General features: G+C 37.9%; 1 protein-coding gene across 7 annotated transcripts in view; it reads left to right on the forward strand.

Moving 5' to 3' along the window:
- Enox2 (ecto-NOX disulfide-thiol exchanger 2) overlaps positions 1-24,554 on the forward strand; it is a 324,894-nt gene that overhangs the window by 148,637 nt on the left and 151,703 nt on the right. For 4 of the 7 annotated variants that reach the window (XM_041642908.1, XM_041642910.1, XM_041642911.1 and 1 more), the window contains one exon: positions 8,743-8,886. The exons of the other annotated variants lie outside the window; for them this stretch is intronic. Coding sequence is in view for 1 of the 4 variants with exons in the window: in XM_041642906.1 (XP_041498840.1) it covers positions 8,743-8,886 (144 nt within the window). In the remaining 3 variants the exon portion in view is untranslated. The remainder of the gene's footprint in view (positions 1-8,742; positions 8,887-24,554) is intronic. 7 annotated transcript variants of the gene reach the window in all.

The following is a 24,554-nucleotide window of genomic DNA, read 5'->3' on the forward strand; positions in this document are numbered from 1 at the left end:
TGGAAAAATTCATTAGAAGAGCACAAGACTAATATCTCTCAGTCCTTCAATAGGAATTAGTCTGGAGGTGTGACTCCACACTATACTACAAATGGATCTAATTCAATTTGTGAGGCAAATTCATATAAATTCCTGCTGATTTAAAAGACCATGTTAGTTACTTTTCTTGTTGCTGTGAGAAAATACTGGGCAAAACACAACTTAGAGGAGGAAGGCTTTACTTTGGCTAATGGTTGGTGGTTGCAGCCCATCATAATGGTGACAGCATTGAACATGAATGGAAGTGCCTGGTCTTGTTGCATGTGTAGTCAGGGGGCAGAGAGAGATGAATGCTGGCATTCTACTAAGTCTCTCATTTTTATTCAGTGCAGAGCCATGGACCATGTAATAATTATGCTCACATTTCAGGGTACGTATTCCCTCATCAGTTGAAGCTCTCTAGAAATGCTGTCACAGATATGCTCAAAGATTTGTCTTCGTGTTCTAAATCTCAAGTTAATAATCAAGATAAAGCATCATAAGAACTTTTTTAGTTTCTAATATGTACTAGACCTTAAGTGATTATTGTCCCTATAGTAGCTAATACTGATCGTCAATATCTCAGGATCTAATACCAGCAAAGTGACAAGCATGTCAGTGAGAAATTCTGTAGTAGAGAGCCCAATTGTTCATTTCCTGGCCGCCTAGACTCCATAAATAATTACACAAAACTATATTATTTAAATCACTTCTTGGCCAGTCACTTTAAGTGTATTGATTTCTAGCTCTTACATCTAGAATTAACACATCTCCATTATTTTATATTTTATCTCAAGGCTCGTGGCCTACCAGCAATGTTCCGGCTGGCTGGCTGCTTCCATCTGTCTCCTCCATGACTTCTTCTTGACTCTGCCTTCTTTCTCCCAGTATTTTGTTTAGTTTTCCCTACCTACCTCTATTCTGCCCTGAGCAGACCCAAGACAGTTCCTTCATTAACCAATGGTGTTCACAGCATATAGAGGGCAAACCCACATCAGAATTGCACAAATTAGATCAATTGAGGTAAAACCATGTACCTTAAATGTGCTTGTCAGTCAACATTTCATGGTCTGCCCTCCAGAACTATATAAAAAGGAAAAAGAAGCTGAGTCCCAGCATTCACCACTCTGTCCTGCCTGGTTGCTCATATAACTGTGAGCCAAAATAAATAATTTCTTCTTTAGGTTGTTTTTGTTTGGTCTTTTGTCCCAGCAACATATAAAATAACTAATATAGTCCCATTTAGTTTTCTTCATGTCCCAATATTGGAGAGACATTCCCGTCCCTGTATTACAGTACAGAACTAGAAGAGATAAAATGACTTCTCACGTACCTTATGAATGACACATTTAACAATTGGTAAATCCTTTAAATGTCACCAGTGCTACTGAAGTTTTCATGATATTCCATCTTAGTTAATTTAAATTTAAATTGTAATAGCTGCATGTGTCTTATGCCTACTGTATTAGAAAAACACATTTTTGTAATCTGTCTTTTTAAATTATATTTTTATAAAGTAGGGTAGGTATCTTACTGCCCATAGGAACTATTAAGAAATGATTCACATATGCTCTATTCTGTAGTGTTTTATTATATTGGTGTAATAGACAATGCAAAGACCATTTTGGCTTCCAGAAAAGAGAATGAAGTTGTGCAGAGTCATGGTCCACTAGTTAATTTTCCATCACTGTGACAAAAGAACATATCATTAACTTGAATTATGGAATGATTTGTTTTTGCTCATGGTTTTGGAGGTTTCACTCCATGGTCACTTGGTTCTATTGTTTTGGGACATGTGGCAAGAAACACATGGTAGAACAAGGCTGTATACCTAATAGCATCCTGTAGATAAAGGGGCTGTCACACCAACATCCACTTGAAATGAATCCCCCCAGTGTTGTAACTTCCTTCTTCTATTTATGATTACTCCAGCTATAGATCCATTGGTATATGCAATGAGTAACACCATTACTGTATCAAAAGAAGTATACCACAAAGAATGTTTAAAAACACACAAGTAATATACAGATTAAAATAAAAAGAAAGCTACAAGAATGTTTTGGATTTTAAAAAGCCTGTGCTCCTTTTAATATTGCTTATTAGCTGTATGACCTTTGATATTTTCCTTCAGTTCTGTAAGTCTCCCATTCCTTGTAAATGGGAATGATGACTAGGAAATAAAATAGATAATATGTGTAACTAGTGTATATAGTATACAGCCAATAATAGATTTTTATGAGTAGCTGATCTCTTTGCTTTGTATCTATTAGATTGGATATAAGCAAATGAGGAATTGCATTGCATCACCATGTAAATATAGCTACTGAAATAAACCTTAAAGTAATGTTGGTATTTTAAAGTTTGAAAATCAAAAAGAGGCAATGGAGTCTCACTGGGCATATTAACCACACTTAAGGGTAGGCCCCATCCCCAGCAGTGAATATCAAGTACAAAGTAAACTCAATGGTATTTTATATACATTTGGTCTCATATTGTTTTATCTGGACATTTTTTTGTCTTACTGACATTTTGTTTGTATATATGGTTTCTGGTTTTATGTTTTTGTGGCCTCTCTCTCTCTTTCTCTGTGTGTGTGTGTTTCACTGTGTGTGCATTTCTTTTCTTAAAATTTTATTCTACTTAGCTCATTTTGTTTTGTTAGTTTTCTGTGTGCTTTCTAAAGAGAGAGAGAAGGGTGTGCAGTTGTTGCAGGAAGATGGAAAGGATCTGGGAGGAGTTGGGGGAGGCAAACTGTAATCGGAATATATTGAAAAAAGTAGTTTTTCAATAAAAGTATTTAGCATAAAAAGTAGGCCGAGGAACATTGTATACTAAAGATATGGAGGTGTCAAAATAGATGAGATAGATTTATGTCCACAGGGACTCTATACCATCATGTTCAGCAACATCCAAGAAATTCCCAGGAAGGAAGGCCACAGTTCAGACTTACTGAATCTGAGTCCTAGGTCAACATACAATCTCCAGTGAATGCATAAACATCTCAAGCAAAGTGGGTTGGGTAAAGTTTAAGATGGGCATAGAACAGACTGCTGGGCGGTGGTGACGCATACCTTTAATCCTAGCACTCAGAAGGCAGAGGCATGCAGATCTCTGTGAGTTCCAGGACAGCCTGGTCTACAAAGTGAGTTCCAGGATAGCTACGGCTGTTACATAGAGAAACCTTATCTCGAAAAACCAAAACCAGACAATCAAAAAGCAACAACAAAGACGTGAATTGGATGGGACATTTTTATGACGATCCTAGTAACTTGACTGACTAGTTTGGGGAGTCATTAAAAGTTGAGGGACCATCTTTTATGAAAATGGCTAGTTACTTGTGTTGCACATTTGGGAAAACATGACTTTAGTGTAAATTTTGCTCTGAAAGTTATGTCCATTAGAAAGCAAGCAAGACCTTTATTTACAAGAAAAAAATATATCTCTCTCTGTCTCTGTATTTCTCTCTCTCTCTCTCTCTCTCTCTCTCTCTCTCTGTGTGTGTGTGTGTGTGTGTGTGTGTGTGTGTGTGTGTGTGTGTGTGTGTGTGTGTGTGAGTGAGTGTATGTGTGAGTGAGTGAAGATCCCTTTGGGCCTGCAGTTTCAAGTGGCTGTGACCATTCACACATGGGTACCAGAAATCAAACTCTGGTCCTCTGCAGGAGCTCAGTGTGGTCTTAACCATCTTGCTGTCTCTTAAGCTCTTCAAGGAAGACCTTTGCTTAAGAAAAGTTTGCCCTTTTTTTCCCCATCTCATCCCCATTATCTTTATTCACCAATAACTCATTAACAGCAGCCCTATTTTCATCTAAAACACACACACACACACACACACACACACACACACACACACAGCCTATTGCTTTCATAACGATTGAAAAGTAGGATTCATTTACTTGCTCTCAATTAAGCCATGGTTCTGAGAAATTGTTTTGACTGCTACCCTTGGATTGAAGAGTGATATTGAAATACAACCATTTTCAATACTGTGAATAATCCTTCAGAATTGTTAAGTAGAATGACAGGGTGGCAAAAGATATCAAATGTGGAGTCAAAGGTTTTTCTGGCCTATAAGACACAGAGAGTGAATGTATCGAGGGGATCCTATAGAAGAAGAAATATTACAAAAGGACCAGATGATTTCTTTATGGCATACCCATTATTATTTCCCACAAGTTTAAAATTAAAAACTGACTTATACAGACTGAACAAGTTATACTTAAGAATACATACATACAGGGCTGGAGAGATGGCTCAGCGGTTAAGAGCACTGACTGTTCTTCCAGAGGTTCTGAGTTCAATTCCCAGCAACCACATGGTGGCTCACAACCATCTGTAATGAGATCTGGCACCCTCTGGTCTGCAGGCATACCTGGAGGCAGACTTTCTATACATAACAAATAAATAAAATCTTTTAAAAAAAGAATACATACATACATACATATATGAATGCAGTAACAATTAAAACATGGGTCATGAATTTGAAGGAGAGCAAAAAAGGAGTATATGCAGGGTTTTGAAGGGATGGAAAAGAAAGGAGAAATGTTTTAATTTTAGCATAATCTGAAAAAAATCCCAATAATTTATAGCTAAATGTCTTGACATACAACTGTCAAGTGTGATTTCAACACTTGAGAGACAGAAGCAGAAGAATCAGAAATTTGTTCAAGGCCAGGCTATATAATGAAACCTCCATCCCAACCAATCGCATGTCTAAATGGGATTTCTAAGTAGAGCACTTGCCTATTCAATGAAAAGCCCCAGATGAAAAATAAAGAAAGCCAGCTAATTTGGAGGACCCCCTCCCAACTATCATAATGTCTCATATCTGACTTTAAACTGAAATCATATGGAAAATAGGATAAATTCACCAGGATGTTCCTGTTGCCAAAAAGCTGTTCTTTTTTTTAGCATTAATTTCTGTGTGAAGATTGCTGCCTTCAGTTAACAGATTTCACAGACCTTTAGTCATTTTCATGTAAAGTGAACTTATCCAGAGACATTTACTGTTAGTCTTTGAGCCACAGCTTTAAACAAAAAGTTGGATCCACGGGGTCACCTTTTAACCCTATAACCTAAAGCACCCATTGTAAGTATTAGAATGCATTGTGAAGAGTGTTCCAAAGTTGATCTGATAGTAGAATACTATAGACATTTCCTATATTGTACAGAATGAACTTTGTAACCTCAGAAGTTTCTTAGCATTTTCCAGTTCATCATGTCTGTTAGAATCTAGTAGAAATTGCTTTCGTAAAAGATTTGAAAGTAAACCCCATAGTTTCAGTGAGAGTTACAGTATTGTTGTTGCTAATATTTTTCTTTATATCATCATTGAAATTTAACAAGAGTCTTGGCATTAAAATTATAGATTTCATTTTAATATTTAAATAATTTTGTGATGTCTTTTCACTTAAAATATCACTTGACGTAAGTCACATATACATAGCACCGAAAAGACTCTATAGGGACCTATTGACTTACTAGTTTATTTGATGCTGTCTTTGGGGAAGACTGAAACAATACAGTAAAAATCGCTAGGAATCACAAGTGTCATAGAATTTTACTAGCTCTATAGCTCTTGCTCTCAAGCTACAAATCTTTGAAGACTATATTGGGTCCTAGATAATATAAAATGTGGATTTGTGTTGAATGAACTGGCTTACTGTGTGAAATGTCTCTGACTTTGACATGAGATCTTTCTCTATAAAAAAAAATAAGACCTGAGGTGCTGCACTAAATTTTCATGTATCTGGATCTTATAAGAGGTCAGTTCACAAAAAACTCTTGAAATCTCTGTCTTATTTGGTGTCAAAAGAGCTAGACATTAGTACGAGACATAAATCCTCCGAATCTCCGATGTTCTCTGCAACCAAATAGAACAAATGCCTATGAGCAAATACCCTCGAGTCACCAGACTTTTATTTTCTGTTGAACTCCTTAAACTTTTACAAAAATGGAAAAAGAGCAATGGAAAAGTAAATGAGGGAAGTAGGCTTGGTTTTGGATTAAGCCAAATTCAGCTTAGCTTCCCCACTTTATACTTCCTCAATATGAGAAATTAAAAGTTTAAAATCAATATTATAGTAGTTGTGGTCAATTTTATTGAGCTTACCATATCCATTCAACCCCAGCATAGAACCTACTCCCTTGACATCTCATGTGCTCCCTCCAGGAGGAAACAGATGTGTTGCTCTAGGGCGGAAGCAAGAAATAGGAAGGCAGTGCCATAAATTAGGCAATCAAGAATATATTTTTGAATATATTTGATTAAAATACATTTTAATGATCAATATGTGTTTATTGATCATTAGCTATGGGTCAGGTGTGATAGTGAATGTCTCACATCCATGATCTGGTTTTATATTTATATCAGTCCCAGGAGTTAGGTGTTTTCACTAGCGCCCACTGAAAGATTATGCCTCAGAAGTCCTAACCTACTTCATAAACAGGGAAATGGACTAATACATTATTCTTCAAATTATCAAGTGCAAGGCAAAATTAAAAGCTCTTATGATTAACAGTCATTAATCAGAACGTCCTAATCTCTGAGAATTTCTTTTAATCAGTATTTTACCCATCCTGTAGTATGTTACTCAAATGGTGGAGATGCGTTTAAAATCAAATTCTTTTAAATAATATTGCTCCAATCAGCATTAGAACTTTTCAGTTGTGGCATTATTCTTGGCTATCATCTGTCAAGACTTTAATCACATGACAATATAATGAACTTACCCCCACTAATAAGTTAATTTATTCAATATTCACTATGTATTACTGTGGTGCTAGGTAAAAAGGGATACAATTTTGGGGTGCAGAGTTTCCTTCAGAAGAACTTAACAAGTTTATGAGGAAAATCCTGTTTTAATTCACTTACAATAAAAATAATTATCACAAACATCTTTTTCTTAATCTCTGCAGCCACCCTGTGTAGTATTATCACTTATTATACACTTTATGAGACTAGGGATAAAAGAGATTATATGGTTAGCCAATCAGCTCTAGCTACTAAAGGAAACCAAAGATTTGCATTCTCAATGTATTGTGCATTTTCCTGTACAAGCATTCTGTTTTCTCTGGAACTTGATCTGATCAGAATGATAATGCAGAAGGAAATGCTAAGAAAGTTTTGAAATTGTTAAATCACTTTGGAGTGATTGAGATCCACACCACTGTGTCTACTTTGTTTGTTATTTTTAGTTCTAGTTATGATACATAATTAATGGGATGTAGCTAGGATATAAGTGAACAGTTGACTTAAGAAAAAAAGCAAGTTTGATCATTTCATGTACTTACATGTTGTAAACGAAGAATATTTGATAAGTCCCAAAGGCCATTTAATGGAGGTGTTCCTAGTGGAGTCTAGTTGCTAGGGAAAAAATATTACCTTTGATGTGGTCTGCAAACATTAACCTAAGGATATTTAATAGAAACAATAATGCAAAGCATTTTGCTCAGCATTCATATTACTGAGATTTGACTGACATTCACCTATCTTCCAAGCTCGTCATTGATGTTTTGTAACATTGTCTTAAGAATTGTACAGTTGTGGGTCATAGAAAATTAGAGATTAAAAAAATGAACCATGTTAGACCAGCCTGATTCCCCTTTAAATAGGAAGTAGTGGATAAAAGGCTTGGAAGAAATATGTTCACAAAGCTTTTCTTTCTGTATTTCATGACATTTTAATTGAAACACTTGAAATTCTGCATGCTGCTGCCAGAGTGAGAACTTAACTGTACTCGCCTCTTTAGGTGTGTCTAAGCTCGGTTTCTGGGCCACTAGCTTGAATGCAGCACAATATAGAATTGTCAATTTACTTAAAATATTAAGGATTTCTGTGATCTTTTCTGTAAGTTTTACAAATGATAGCATCCCTTCTTAGTGTCAAAGATTTTGACACAGCTCTAAGACTTAGCGAGTGGAAAACACCTTTTGGCATCCTGTGTGGTGCAGCAATGAATAGTTAAGTATCCATGCCTCTGAGAGCATTTGAACGTGATGAGAGAAATGCCAGCAAACCTGGCCTAGAGGCCCCCATTATTCTAGCAAGTAAACAACTCCCCACAATGTCCATATCTTTCTTTTTTTTTCATTTGCCATGAGCTTACAGTTTTGTTATTAGAGACCTTTGTGTTATCACTGGAGATGACTAACACCAGAAGTATCTAATGCTTGTATCTGCATCAATTCAGCAAGCCTCATAACAAAATAATAGAGAAGGTCTTAAGGGATAATTCAAAAATTCAAAGCTAACCTTTTTCAAAGAAAAGTAGGTCCAGCTACAGAAACATCTAAAAAAAAAAAAACAACTTCTATATTTTTTGTTTGAGATGAAGTCTTACTATGAAGTTGGTGGTAACAAACTTCTGTACTTACATGAAAGTACAGTATAAATATTGCCTTAGCCTCTTGAGTAGCTAGGCCTATCAGCACAAATCACTCCATCTAGGTAGTTCTGTCATTTAATAGAAGAAGTATAAAACAAAAGTGGGAGGATTCTTAACCAATGACAGTCACCATCTTATATTTTAATTTTGAACTTGTTAACAAATCTGCAAAAATTACAGAAGGCAACTGTCTTGAAGGATTTATCTTTTTACACCAAGACTCTGTTAAGACCTACAAGATTCCCCCCCCCCCCCCCCCACTAGTAGCTTCTATAATAAAGTCTGGGGATGATCCCAGTCCTTAATGGAGTCTGGACTTGGCTTTCTTTTTCTTCTTTAGGATTGAACCAGCTGCCCTTTGACCCTGCCAACAACAATGAACCCCTGCAGTTTGCTAGTGCCAGTGGCCCTCTGGTTGCAAATGGCCTCATTGAGAATGGAGGGGATTCAAGCAAGAAAAGAAAGAGAACAAATGCTCCTTCAGGTAAGCTAGGTGAAAATGCACTGTCTTAAATCAGTGCTATCCAGGCAATTTTTCCCCATAACCTGCTAGGTTGTGGGCACTGCGCCAGGCAGTGTAGGGATTGCAGAAGCAAGTCAGAGGTCCATGCCTTTTCATCTGATAGTGGGGCCACATATATGAATAGCTAGTATTATCATCAGTGCTGCAGTTGAATGTGTTCAAGGGAGACAAGCTGAAAAAAGGGATATTTTGATTTACCTTTAGAGATTATGGAGCGCTTCATACCGCATGTGACATTTTTAGCAGATCCTCGAAGAATAGGTAGATTTGAAGCAGGAAGAATAAGTAAAGAGTTTTGGTTTTTATAGAAAAGAAATTATGTGAGTAACTATTTCACTACACACTTGTCTTTTTATGAACATGGAACACTTTATCTCTAAATCAGGTAATTGCATACATTTCCATCTCTCCAACTCCCAGTATCTCTGCAATGTATATCATGTCCACACGAATACTGTTATTTTAAGACAGTATTTCACTATGTAGCCCGAGCTGGCCTCAACATTATCTGTCATTGTGACTGAGTTGTATGATCAGAGGTTTCACCACCATAGCAGGCCCCACATGTGTTTTATACCCTTAGAATTAATTAGAATACCCGAGAAACAGATTCTCCATACTCCTCTAAAACAGCACAATGGGTTGTTAGCATTCCCTGAAATCCTTTCCTCATTCCTCCTGTCTCGTCAGCATATTCTCATCTTAAATCTCTCCAAACTCAATGAGAAAACAGCAAAACCAAATATTAACTGATCATTTGATATTCAGGTTTCATCATTTATGTCAGACATCAACTTGAGATATTGGGGTGGGCTTGCCTAATAGACATGTTCATAGGTTTGTTTTTTTTTTACTATTACTTTTATTTGCATCTTCCAAAACCAAGTATGTTTATGAACACAGTATCATTTTCTGTCTTTTAGATCATAGTATATATTTGGAAAATGAAAGTACAGTATAAATATTGCCTTATGGAATCCTTAATATAAGACAGAGTTCTTTTTTGTAGAGTTTGGAAAGGTAAGGCGGATAGCCCAGGAGCTGTCTTGAGTTCTAACTCTGGAGATCTCTCTCTCTCTCTCTCTCTCTCTCTCTCTCTCTCTCTCTCTCTCTCTCTCTTTCTCTCTTTCTCTCTCTGTGTGTGTATTTGTCTTTCTCCTTCATTCTTTCTCTCAGCTTAGAGTGAGTTCCTTAGCTTCTCTGAGGTTCCCTTTTCTTCATGTGAAGCAGAAATGATGCTAAAGCTCTCTACAAGGGATTGTTAGGCAAAGTAGTTGAAATGATATAGGTGGTAGTTAACATCATAGCTGCATACAATGACCACTTAATGAATTCTTTTCTTATTACATATGAGCCTCATTGTTTTTTTTTTTTTGAGCCTCATTGTTTTAAGCATCAATATATTTCACTTTTTTTTCAACAGGAAATTGAAGTTTATTTAATATACACAAGTCACATCTGACACTGAAAAAATGAAAATGCTATTTACATAAAACAACAAGGTTATCTATTGTTGACACAAATTTGCCTCATCGTGTACGTGTGCTTGTGAATGTATTTGCCTTTTGAAACCACATTTCACATAGTTCAACTTGGATCAGTTAGGGACGTCATTGGTTATTTACTACACTTTAATAATTCTATTATAATTTTCAGAATTTACCAGGGAAGATTATACAACTTTACCTGTATACTAACTTGCCCTGGATTGTGTTGGTTTTCTAGTTATCACAGCTACATTTTATACAAGGCCTGTTCCCTTTCTGCAGTCTGCTGTCACTTAGTCTTCTCAGTGTTCTTTTTTAAAAAAAATATTTTACATACCAACCACAATTGCCCCTCTTTTCTCTCCTCCCATTTCCTCCCCCATCTCCCCTACATGTTGTTTAGCAATTCTTTTCCTTTTTCCAATTAGTTAATAAACTTTGAAACTATCAAACAAAAACAATCCTTAAAAAAACCTATCCAGCTTTCCAAGTGCGTTTCTAATGTATGTATGTTAAATAAGGGCAGAACTGACTGTCAGTAGAACCTGCCATGGAGAGTGTTCTCATGATTTATAACATCAACTTTAAACGTTGCTTTTGGCTGCAGGCTTTTTCATCACTTGTTTGTTTTTGCACTATAATCATAAGTGATGGACTAGCTTCAGGCAGTACCTTTCTAACTGTGGCTAACTCAAGGGGGTGGGTAAAAGGGATATGTATTAATTTGAATTGAGAACCAGCTTTAAAGAATTGACATTTCATTTCTAATGAGCTTATTCAATGCGAGCCAAGTTAACTGTTGCAGATAAAGGATTTTAACAGTAGATTACACTAATCTATAATTAGCAGAATCAATTTGCATTCAAATAATGAATATTCTGAAGTTCCTTAAAAACAGTGTATTCTTTAAAATACGTGGAATAAGCTCCTAGAAGGCTAAATTAACTTTCTTGAAATCCTGTTCACACTATTTGTTTAGTGAGCCCTTTCTTTGTTAAGTAGCACAAAGGTAACACCAACCTGGGTAAATGACCACAAATTCCAAATTGGTGTAGTCTAAATTAACGAGATTTTGCTATAGAAAAAGTCTCTAATAATAGTCCAGCTGGCAATACTGTGATATTTAGTGGGTGAGTTGCTTCATAATTTTATTTCTTTCTTGTGCGGGAGTAGACAAAAGGAAGGACGATGGTTTGTGAATAGGAACTTCTCCTTTTTGTCACTGTTTACTACCACATGCCAAAGAGGGAAGCTGGGGTTTGATGTTCTCATAGGAGCTACCAGACATTTCAGTTCTGAGCTACTACCTGTCTATCCTTTATATCCATAGCTATGAGACAAAGCTGACTCTTTCTTCTTCTCTGCAAATGAAGTGATGCTGAAAATCGACTTCACCTCCAGGCCCTCCTTATGCCTTTTCTTTCCTTTCTTTCTCATTCGAACTACATTGCCCCCTTTCAGCAAACTGTTGGTCTCCTTTTGTACTGAACCCAATGTCTTGAAAGTTACTGATGATTTCTGCTGTCGTTCTATTCTCTCAAAGATTCCTGTGGTTTGTTCCCCCAAAGGTTCCTATGCGAGAAGCTTGGTACCAAATATGGTACTGCTCAAATGATGAAATCTTTAAGAGCTGGACCATAGTGAAAGGTATTTAGGTCCTGAGAGCTCCCTCCCTGGTAAATGGATCGATACTGGCCTCTTAGAGTGGTCTTGCAGGAATAGATTGATTTCCACAAGACTATATTTTTATAGACGGGCATGCCTGGCCTCTTCCTGTTGTCTTGTTTTCTTGTTTGTACATACACCCCATCTCCACATGGCTGATTCATTTTCAGACTCTCTGAAATGTAATGATCTAGTCTGATGGAGTCACAGTACAGTTTGGACTTCCCAATCATCAGAATTATAAACCAAATAAACATATTGACAAGGTACCCAACCTTGACTATTTTGTCATTATGACACAAAAGGAATGGAGACAACCTCAGCAACTTTGAAGTTAATGTACTTCAGGCAGTTTTTGAAGGACATTTTTAAAGTTGATATTATTGATCTATACATTTTTCTCTGCTCCCCTCCCTGCCTCTCCCCTCCCCTTCAACACTCTCCCGTGGTCCCCATGCTCCCAATTTACTCAGGAGATCTTGTTTTTTACTACTTCCCATGTAGATTAGATCCATGTATGTCTCTCTTAGGGTCCTAATTGTTGTCTAGGTTCTCTGGGATTGTGGTTTGTAGGCTGTTTTTCTTTGTTCATGTTTAAAAACCACTTATGAGTGAGTACATATGATATTTGTCTTTCTGGGTCTGGGTTACCTCACTCAAAATGATGTTTTCTAGCTCCATCCATTTGCCTGCAAATTTTAAGATGTCATTTTTTTCTGCTGTGTAGTACTCCATTGTGTAAATGTGCCACATTTTCCTTATCCATTCTTCGGCCAAGGGGCATTTAGGTTGTTTCCAGGCTCTATCTATGACAAACAATAAACATAGTTGGGCATTTGTCCTTGTGACACGATTGAGCATCCTTTGGGTATCTACCCAAAAGTGGTATTGCTGGGTCTTGAGGAAGGTTGTTTCAACATTGCCATACTGGTATTCAAAGGGGTTGTATCAGCTTACACTCCCACCAGCAATGCAGGAGTGTTCCGTTTATCCTACAACATCTCCAGCATAAGTTATCATCAGTGTTTTTGATCTTGGCCATTCTTATAGGTGTAAGATGGAATTTCAGAGAGTTGTTTTAATTTGCATTTCTCTGATGACTAAGGATGTTGAGCATTTCCTTAAGTGTCTTTTGACCAATTTACATTCCTCTGTAGAGAGTTCTCTGTATATGTTTGTACTCCATTTTTTCCCTCTATCTGATGTGGAGTTGGTGAAGATCTTTTTCCATTTTGCAAGCTGCCATTTTGTCTTGTTGACCATGTTTTTTGCTTTACAGAAGCTTTTCAGTTTCAGGATGTCCCATTTATTAATTGTTTCTCTCAATGTCTGTGTGACTGGGGTGGTATTTAGGAAGTGTTCTCCCATACCAATGCGTTCAAGTGTACATCCCACTTTCTCTACTATGAGGTGCAGTGTGGCTGGCTTTATGTTGAGGTCTGATCCATTTGGACTTGAGTTTTGTGCATTGAGATAGATATGGATCTATTTTCATTCTTCTACATGTTGATATCCAGTTATGCCAGCACCATTTGTTAAATATGCTTTCTTTTTTCCATTTGATATTTTTCTTCTTTGTCAAAAGTCAGGTGTTTGTAGGTGTGTGGATTAATATCCGGGTCTTCAATTCGGTTCCATTGGTCCTCCTGTGAACGACATTTCTCAATGTATTTATGTACTGAAAGGTCAAGTCTGTACACTTAACCCCATTTGGTAGCATGTTCATTGACTTTTTTTCTCCCATTTTCAATGTGAGCCACAGTTTTAAGATCCAGGATGCTAACTCCCCATTGAGAATGAATCTCATCTTATCTGTTGCTGTAATTTGTTCTGGTAGCTTTTTACCAGCTTAGCCAGGGTGCCTTTGTCTTCCAAATTAAGCTGTGAAGGCAACAGTTTTACTGGTCTTCCTCTAGACCAGCCATCCTAGCCTGGTCTTCTCCTTGATGATGTAACAGGGTACCCTCATTTTGTGATACAAGGAAGACCCTCCCACCTTATGTTTCTCCACCAAGATAGTGACATTATAGACCCCCTGCTTGACGATCAGGAGGTCTCTTAGTGAGGGGACCCTTTTGCCAGAAACTTTTTCCTCAGCCCATGTCAACAGCTTCTAGTTTTCTCCTGATTTGTCTCTGGCCTCCTCTTATAGTCAAGTTTAAACAAGGCCTCTGTGAACTGGTTATCACAGGAAGATGAGGATGGGAGGCTGATATTTGAAAAATCAGATGAGCTTCCTTTGGGGATGGATGCCAGAGTTAAGGTGTATAAAAAGAGAGATCTCTACCCGTTTTCCACTTGCAATAATGATTGAATCCCAAGCGTCAGTTCCTTCAGAAAAATACTTCAGTTTATTAATGATCCATATCAGTGTGGTGATTCTCTCAAAGAAATTGCATATTCTATTAGTTTATACAGATGAGATACTAATACCCAGAAAGGAAAACCAACTTTGACCAACATATACTAGCATCACTAGAAATGTTTCATTAAGATAAGGACCCCACCCCCATCCAAGTACTAAACAAATCCAACCCTGCTTAGCTTCTGAGATTAGAGTTGACTGAGCATTCAAGGTAGCCTTAATCCCCAGGGCTTTCCTAGGGGATAGCACATTGGGGATTTTAAGTGAGTGTGCTATCTGCCTATTCTGCAGCCCCACGATTCAGGGCCATCAGACACGATAGGGACTCAAGTCAAAGCAGGAACTCAGTTTATTACTGTGAGTGTCAGTTTATATAGGTTAAGTGACATCGTGTGATGTGGGGGTACCTCTAGCCAAAGAGAGAAAGCCAAGCCCTCCCTCTGGCTGGAGGGGTGTCTACCTAGATGTTGCTGTCTAATCCTCACTCGGTAGCTTTGAGACTATCCTTCAAACTCGAGCCGGGCTTTTCTCTGTCCTACAGGCCATGATGTACAGGCCCTGAGATAATTTTGGCCCAACAGTAGTGTAGCCAGATGTTAACACAGTGGGACATAGGAACCCTGATCCTGACTGACCACTGTAGCAGAAGACCTGGTCCCATCCCTTACCATGGGCATGGGAAAGCTGGGCATCGAAGAGCTGACTTTGCTCTTTACCTCAGTGGTGGGTCCTAGCACCCAGGACTGACCAAATCAGTTACAACTACCCAGACACATATCCAAGGGCCTTTGAGTTGGCCCACCCCAAAATCTACCCTATCTCTGATCTACCAGAATACGTGAAAAGACCAGTCCTGTGGAACCATAGCCGTGGGGAATCACCATGACTCAGAGCAACAGCAAGATATCCAAGAGGTCCAGTATTGATGGGTATACCAGAAGCCAGAGGACTTTAACCAGACCAATAACTCATTGCAATGAACATTTGCAAATAAAGCTGAGTGGACAAAAGGGTCCACTGTGTGACACACTGCAGCTCCCAATGCACTAAGATGAATGAAGAGGTGTTGGAGAGGCGGGAAAAATGGAGGAGTGAAGCAATTATTTTGATTGTTCTATTTTGTTTTCACTTGATAGTTTTTAACTTTTATTTTGAGGGGACACTATGGGGGTGAAGGGTAGATTTGGAAAGATTGGTAAATGAGTAGAATTAGGGTGCATGATGTAAAATTCTGAAAGAATCAATTAAAAATTATGTCTAAAAGGTATGTATCTAATCCTGATCATAGATAGCCTACTATTCCAGCTTGTTGTGATAAACGTCATAACCAAAAGCAGTTTGGGGGAGGAAAAGATTTATTTGACTTGAATTTTGTGTCCTAGTTTATTGTTGAGGGAAGTTGGGGCAGGAACTCCAGCAGGAACCTAGAAATTGGAACTGAAGCTGAAATCAGGGAGGAACACTCATTAGTAGCTTGTTCCCAGGCTGACATTCACCTTCCTTTCTTATATAGCCCAAGGCCACTTGCCTAGGGTTAGTACTGTACACAATGGGCTGGGCCTTCCTATTTCCTCACAAATATGTCCCTAGGCCAGTCTGATGGAGGCAGTTCTTCACATGAGTTTCCCTCTTCCCAGCGTGTCAAGTTGACAATCATGATGAGCCATCACATTAATTTATCAAAAATTTCTGTTATAATTTCTGACAATCAAAGCAAGAATTCATGATGTGAAGAAAGTAAACATTTCCATCAATGGCAAATCTATAATAATACAAGGAAGTGAGCCTGCCGAGCAGCAAGAAAGAGCTTCCGTCAGATATAGAGAAGAACTGTATTGGAATGAGTTATCAAGGAAGTTGCTCAAGCTCACTTGGAAGGGAAATACAAAATTTGATGAAACACCTGTCTGCCTGGTAGTGTTTTTATTTCCTTTCTTCTCTAGAAAAAGAGCAACAAACCAGGGAACTTTTCAGTGACACTAAAGCCCTTTGATTTACCTCAGACTCACAAGGTTGAGACTTTTATTTCATATGGAGTTTGAAGTTCACAAATGAAAACATTGATTGTTTTTAAAGAGGGAGAATGTTACTACTTTTTGGCTGGGAGTGTGGTATTTCTAGCATGTCAGCTGAGTTATTATAGTGCCAAAGGCAAGAAGAGCCTATTGTTCCTTCCAGTGGAATTAAAATACAGAAAAGAATAGATTAATCGCCCAACTCAGTTTCTTTAGTCCTTTGGACATTTTTATCTGATTATAGTTTCAAAAAATAAACCCATTATCTTGATAACTGAAGGGATAAAAAAGTAACTAGACCACTTGCTTTCTCAGGTCTGATAGAATCTCAGTGTGAAAGTTTTTGTCTTCAAGGACTATCTTGAGGGGAGAATGAAGATGGCACAGAAAAGGCAGGGGAGAAAAATGCAAATATATCTCTTAAATTCTCTCAATTATTATACCAGCTTTGGAATGATTTTGTAATTTCATTGCATCAAAGTCTTTAGACTTTATAATTTCATTGCATCAAAGTCTTTAGACTTTGTAGCTTAGCAGACAGTGGTCAACTTCGTATGCTGATGATAAAAAAGCTAGTGGTAAAAACTGAATCATACTACTTTAGACTTGAAAACAACTTTGAATCCATTTTTACAAGTAAAGAATTGAGACCTGGAGAAGGCCTGAGGTCACATGGTTAATTCTGAGACCTGGATGTAATTATAGCCAAACTTATGTAAATATTTCAGTTTGGCTCACACTATGTGTTTTATTGTTGTTAGAAAACATAAAGTGCTGACTTCTATGCTAATACCCTTATATGATTTGTAACAAACTAAGCTAGTGGCATGAGAGACCCCACATCTCTTATGCTGCTACCCAGGGGAAAGCTCTTTGATTTTCAGATAGAGAAAGACTTTGTGATTAGGAAACACTTGTGAGGGAATTACTTCTGTCAAGATGGTACATGTGCAGCTTAGCAAATCACAGAAGAAATCCATGATATTTGCTTACTTTTGTGTCCCCACTGCCATCCCACCCTAAAGTCCCCTTCATCTATATAAAAACCATTTATAGGTATGATTTATCTGTAGGTTCAACTTTGTCGAATAATGTTGTCTAGAGCAGTGGTTCTCAACCTTCCTAAATGCTGTGATCCTTTAATACAGTTCCTCATGTTGTGGTGAGCCCCAACTATAACATTATTTCATTGCTACTTCATAACTATAATTTTGCCACTGTTATGAATTATAATGTAAATATCTGATATGCAGGATATCTGATATTTGATACCTAAGCAAGTTGTGACTCACAGGTTGACAACTGCTGGTCTATAGGCATCTCTTAACTTTTTAAAATCATTTTTGGAGAATTTTATATAGGTATTGTATTTATAGTATTTGCACCTCTCCCTCTCTCCCCTTCAACTTTTCCTATGGCCAAAAAATTCATGATCCCTTCTTTGATTGTTGTATATACATATATGTATATTATATTATGCCTGCATATGTATGTATAAACACAGCCTTCTGTGCCCATTGGTGATATTCATATGTATGTGTGTTTATGTCTGACTGCTTGGGATTGGATAACCTATGATTGGGTTCATCCCTGGCGAAGACTTGTTTGCCTTCTCTTAATTGTCTGTAGCTCCTACATCCTGGCAGATGACCTTCCACCCACCTTGGCATTTCCTTGTGCAAGGCTTAATTAGGCAGCCATATGTTTGAGATTTCATAGGTGTCGCTTTCCAGTCATATGTAGAAGTTACTAGCTCACACTAACAGTCCTGGCCCCTTGTGTCTTGCCATCTTTCTGGTTCCTCTTCTGCAATGTTCCCTGAGTGTTTGGTTTAGAAGTTATGTTATAGATGTATCAATTATGGATGGATATTCCCTCTGTTATAAAAAAAAATCATTGATGAGGTTGAGAGCTACACTCACCTGTAGGTATAAGGATGTGTATTTAGGATACAGTTAGAGGGCCACTTGATACATGTTTGGTTCGCTGAACATACTCAGCTACCCATGGCCAGTGAGGTCCTGGACCCTAGGAGAGAAACTACTACCCCTACTTTCAAATTTCTTGAGTTTTAGTCAGACTTGTTAAAAAAAAAGTCTTAGGTCAGTGAATCTCAATTTTAGCATAAAAGGGTTCTTACATTTTGGGAGGTTCTGTTCCTTTCTATTAGCTCTGCAAAGTTAAGATCTTTTTTCTTGCCTTTTGGGCCTGTAAGGATCTGATAAGCAAAAGGAACATACATAGATATTCAGTGAAAATTAGTTTGGGTACTGAATTTGTCACTAACTAGTCTTTTAACCTTGAATAGGTCATGGAAGCCATTTCTAAGTATCACTTTTTAAATCTATTTAATATGAAAAGCATCTTTAAAGGTGTCAAATACTTTTGTGGTTACTGCTCCGAACATAAGAGTTTGAGAGCCTAAAGGTACCATATTGTTTTTCTTTATTATTTTATGAATTAAACCAAGGAAAATAAAGAAACTTTGCAATAAACCAAAATATACTCCCTTAGTCTCATTATACCCAACCCATTCTGAGGAATGTAGCTTGAGCCAGAGGCTCAGTGAAGCCTTTAAACCCATCTAGTTCCAAATGTGTCCTTCAGTAGGAATCAGTATGCTCCTTGCCATCTCAGTGTCCTTGAGAATGGTTGCATGTACCACACTTAAATAGAAACTAGAAATTATTTGCAAGGTGGGCCTATGGGCATTTCTCTATATCCATGGTAGGGTGAAATTCTGGAGACTTTTCTCTGGCATTTTCTTTACTCCCTTACAAACAACTTGGAAGTTTCCTCCTCCCCATGAAATGATAACAAATGGGATAAAAGCCTCCATATCCCTAAAAAACAGACATTTACCTTAAGAATAACATGATTTGATTTTCTAAAACCTATCCTTAGGATTCTTTTATACAATGGGTTACTGACAATGACAGTCTATTGTGTTAGAAAAAAGAAATAGTGTTGTTCTAGTATACCTTTATTACATTTAGATTTTTTTCTAACTTGTGTCAAGACAAATTCTAGGTGAAACCAGCCTCTTATTAGTTCCACACAGTGAAGAGATTTCATTTTTATGAATTTCAAATACAGAACATTTCTGATGCCTTTTTAACATAATCGTTCATATGAGGTTGCAAATTTTAAAAGTCTCAACTACCTCTTCTAACAGATAACAATAAAAATACTTTGTAGAGGGCTGGTAATGTGACTTAACTTATAAAATCACTTGCTGCCACGACTGATAATCTGTTTGATCCCTAGGAAAATCTGAGTTTGATCCCCAGGACCTCTCACCACTTTAGAGGCAGTAGGACCTGGGAGAATGGAGCAGATCAATGAGGTAGACTAAAGTTTCATGCAGCATCCAACTTTATTCATAGCTTCAGACAATTGTACCCTGAGGGTTAAGGTCATACAAGTAAAGTTCTCAGGATTTCAAGCTGTATATAATCACAAGAACAAGCCATATGTGTCAAAAACTTGTTTTTCCATAGAGGCATAAAAAGGAATAACAATAGCCAGTTGCAATAAGTAATTGGAAGTAAATCAGTAAATTTTAGTCATCAGAAGTAAAGTCACTCCTACCTACTACACCTGGGAGGGGCATGAAAATACATTTCAAGAATAATTCCATGCTTTGCAGAAACTGAAATTGCCATACTCTGTCTTGTTTTCTTGACATGTTCTCATAAGCACTCAGAACTCAACAATCTCCTCACACGACTCAGTTATTGGACCATGTCCCTTCAAGGACCCACACAGTGGAAATAGAAAACCAATTCCTGCTAATGTTCTCTCTGACCCTCCACCTGCACCATGACACATGGAGCACTGGAGTAAGTAGGTATGCCTAGACAACTGTGCTTCAAAATACAAAAAGTATGCAAAGTAAGGCCTCGAGAAACTAAAATGCTTCTGTAGAGAAAAAAAAAATATTTATTTGAGTGAAGAGGTAGCCTACAGAGTGGGAAAAAATCGTTACTAGCTACATATCTGTCAGTGGGTTAGTGTCTAGAATATACAAAAAACACACAAAAACTTCAGCACCAAGAAAATAAAGAATCCAATTTAAAAATGGAGTTTGTAATTAAACAGAGTTCTCAAAGAAATAGAGATGCCTGAGAAGTGTTATTTTTAAATGTCCAATAGCACTAGCCAACAGGGAAATGCAAATTAAAGTCCTATATATGCCAAAAACTATATATCTCATACACATGAAATAAAATAAACAAATATTTTCAAAGTAATTATTCTGAGTGAGGTATCCGAGATCCAGAAAGATAGCCCGTACATATTCTCTCTCAAATGTGGTTGCTAGCTTTGAGTCTTTAGATAAATGCATTTTAATTGGAGTTTCCATAGAAATCAGCAAACTAGTAAAGGGGCATGGGAGCATTTCAAGGGAAAGGGTAAAAACACAAGTGGCATGATGGGAAAAAGGAATATAATGGAACATGGGGGATTAAATAGGGTGGGGCATGATAGAGAAACAAGTGGTATGAGGGATAGCTAACCCTAGAGACTTTTTGAAAAACCATTGTAACCCCATTACTATTAGAGCGTCCTTACATGCAGATTTATATGCATGTATGTTTGTTTGTTTGTTTGTATATAGGTGTGTGTGTGGTAATTTAAGTAATTATTCAAAAAGAGGGAGATCGTGCCACTCACAGGTACCAGAGTCTTAGCAAATAAAAATCCCAGTAACTGGTATCAGTTAGCTCTTTCTAAATTGTTGGTTAGTCGAATCCCACCCCATCCCCCAGGCATTATAGGTTCTTGCCATTGTTTTACCCTCTAAAACTTGATGGTAAGACCCTATTGCTGAAGACACCACATACATGAGACATAGGATATGGAGAAATCGTGCTGGTACTGACTCAGAAATATCACCCTTACTGGCTAACTTTCACAGAGCTGGAAGATGCTATGCAAATTTGTGGAAAGAAAATAATCATCCACCTTACCTGTCAATAAAAATTGGCATATCACGATATATTCACTGTTGCAATAGTGGCACAAATGTTATGGTAGTCACAAACTACTTTTTAATTGGATTTAAAGCCTACTCTACAAGAGGGACCTCATTCCTAGTAGTCATTAAATGAACCAAAATTCCATAACTGGCTTGGTCCTAGAACCTAGAGAGAACTAAAAACTATTATTCTGCTAAATAGATACAATAATAAGCTGCCTTCTATGTTCTTCATATCCATAGATTAGTGCATAGCTCAACCCTTATCAGAGACTCTTCTTTTAGCGAAGATGGCGATTAATGCAGTTGGTCAACATGCAGAGAATAAGAGACTGTCGAGTATTCAACTCTAAATATTTATCTCATCCCTTCCACCATGGCTCAGGTATCCTTAGAAGAGAAGCAATTGGAATACTGTAAGAGCAAGAGGCAGTGGGTGTCTGCAAGCGAAACAGTATTTGCTTGACATGACAATGCTTTTCCATACATGAACTTACCGCATCTTTGACTGCATGTTCAAGACGTGCACAAATTAGAGACAGCCAGTATACCAGCATGTATTGTAGAGGGAAGCAGGAAATCCCACCATGAATGACTCTTGGCATTCGGGGTATGGATAGTCCATTTTCTTCAGGGATGTGGATACTAAGAGTCTAGCCAGCTACTATAGGCTATCCTACAAACACACAAACACACACACACACACACACACACACACACACACACACACACACACAGAGAGAGAGAGAGAGAGAGAGAGAGAGAGAGAGAGAGAGAGAGAGAGAGACACTAAGCAGTGTTATGTCTCTATGTTTTTGTTTTAATTTATTTATTTATTAAAGATTTCTGTCTCTTCCCCACCATGGCCTCCCATTTCCCTCCCCCTCCCCCAATCAAGTCTCCCTCCCTCCTCAGCCCAAAGAGCAATCAGGGTTCCTTGCCCTGTGGGAAGTCCAAGGAACTCCCACCTCCATCCAGGTCTAGTAAGGTGGGCATCCAAACTGCCTAGGCTCCCACAAAGCCAGTACCTGCAGTAGGATCAGAAACCCATTGCCATTGTTCTTGAGTTCTCAGTAGTCCTCATTGTCAGCTATGTTCAGCGAGTCCGGTTTTATCCCAGGCTTTTTCAGACCCAGGCCAGCTGGCCTTGGTGAGTTCCCAATAGAACATCCCCATTGTCTCAGTGTGTGGGTACACCCCTTGTGGTCCTGAGTTCCTTGCTCGTGCTCTCTCTCCTTCTGCTCCTGATTTGGACCTTGAGATTTCTGTCTGGTGCTCCAATATGGGTTTCTGTCTCTGTCTCCTTTCATCGCCTGATGAAGGTTAATATTCAGGAGGATGCCTATATGTTTTTCTTTGGGTTCTCCTTATTTAGCTTCTCTAGGATCACTAATTATAGGCTCAATGTCCTTTGTTTAATGGCTAGAAACCAAATATGAGTGAGTACATCCCATGCTCCTCTTTTTGGGTCTGGCTTACCTCACTCAGGATAGTGTTTTCTATTTCCATCCATTTCCATGCAAAATTCAAGAAGCCCTTGTTTTTTTTACTGCTGAGTAGTACTCTAATATGTATATATTCCATACTTTCTTCATCCATTCTTCCATTGAAGGGCATCTAGGTTGTTTCCAGGTTCTGGCTCTTACAAACAATGCTGCTATAAACATCGTAGAGCATATACTTTTGTTGTATGATAAGGCCTCTCTTGGGTATATTCCCAAGAGTGGTATTGCTGGGTCCAGGGGTTAGTTGATCCTGAATTTCCTGAGAAACCGCCACACTGCTTTCCAAAGTGGTTGCACAAGTTTGCCGAGCTATAGAGATTGCTCAGTGACTCCCAGTGGACACTGCTCTTGCAGAAGATCAGAGTTTAGTACTATCTCCCAGATCAGTTGGCTGACAACCTGTAACTGCCACTTGACAGCATTCTATGTGTGTCTCCTTCCAGAGCACCCACACAAATGTGCACATAACCCCACTCAGGCACACACAAATACACAACACATAACTAAGTATAGAAAATACTTTAGATAAAACATGTAAATTTCATTAGGAAATGTGATATAATAAAAATCAGTTTTAATGAAAAAGAACATATGCAGTTGGTAGGAAAAGTCGGGGGGATAGAGGAGGAATTAAGAGGGAGAGAATATGGGTAGGTTTAACTAAAACATATATGTATGTATGAAATCATCAAGCAATAAATAAAATCATTAGTTATGTGGACGATTCTAGGACTGAATATGTTGAGAATGTTCTGTTAGAAACTAAGGTGGCAGAAAAAGAAATGATAAAAAATAAAGTAGTGTGTAAATATTGCCCTTTCTGTGCATCTGAACACAGAACAAAGAGACCACTGTATTTACAATTTTTTTCTCTGCTCTGTTTCCTGATATCCACTGCTTCTTTACTAGAATCCATTAAGATGAAATTCTTTGTAACTATAAGCAAAAGGACATTTGTGATTTTTCTTTAATTTTGAATTTCCTTAATAGTGTAAACTGTTGAGTTTAATATTTGTAGCCTAATTTTAAAATATTCCTCATATTCCATTTTGTATTTTAACCAAAAAGGAGATCTGTGCAAGTTGTATTATGAAACGCTGTGAGTGTTGATGAGAGTTACACACTAATCCAGTAGAGACATGCCCAACTGCAGAAACAAGTGCCCTGATTCACAGGGTGTGGCAATGCTTAGCAGGTGGCTTCCGCTGACTGCAGTCACTTTTCCTGCATACTGGCGTTAGTAATAATAGTAATAGCAGCAGCAGCAGCAACAGCAGCAGCAGTAGCTTATATTAAATCTCGATTCTATGCCAACCACTCTGGCCAAGTCCCTTACATATATAAACTCAAGTAGTCATTACAACAAACCTGTGAGATAGACCTTCATTCCTTTATTTGGGGGTATTTTTTTAATTTCAGGCTTGGACAGTGTCAAACATCCTCTGGACTTTAGAGGAGGCATGTTACCAGAGCATGTTCCGGGGTCTGGCTCTGCCCCTAGACAAGTTGCTGCAGGCTTTCTTAGTTTCCTTACCAGAAAATACCAGTAATCCAGGTGGGAAGCTATTTTAGAATTCCTTCAGAAATTAAAGAGTGTTTTGTACATTGCAG

The sequence above is a fragment of the Microtus oregoni genome, unplaced genomic scaffold, assembly GCF_018167655.1.
Source record: "Microtus oregoni isolate MIOR12 unplaced genomic scaffold, Mior012 000080F_ref0000499, whole genome shotgun sequence".
Lineage (NCBI taxonomy): Eukaryota > Metazoa > Chordata > Mammalia > Rodentia > Cricetidae > Microtus > Microtus oregoni.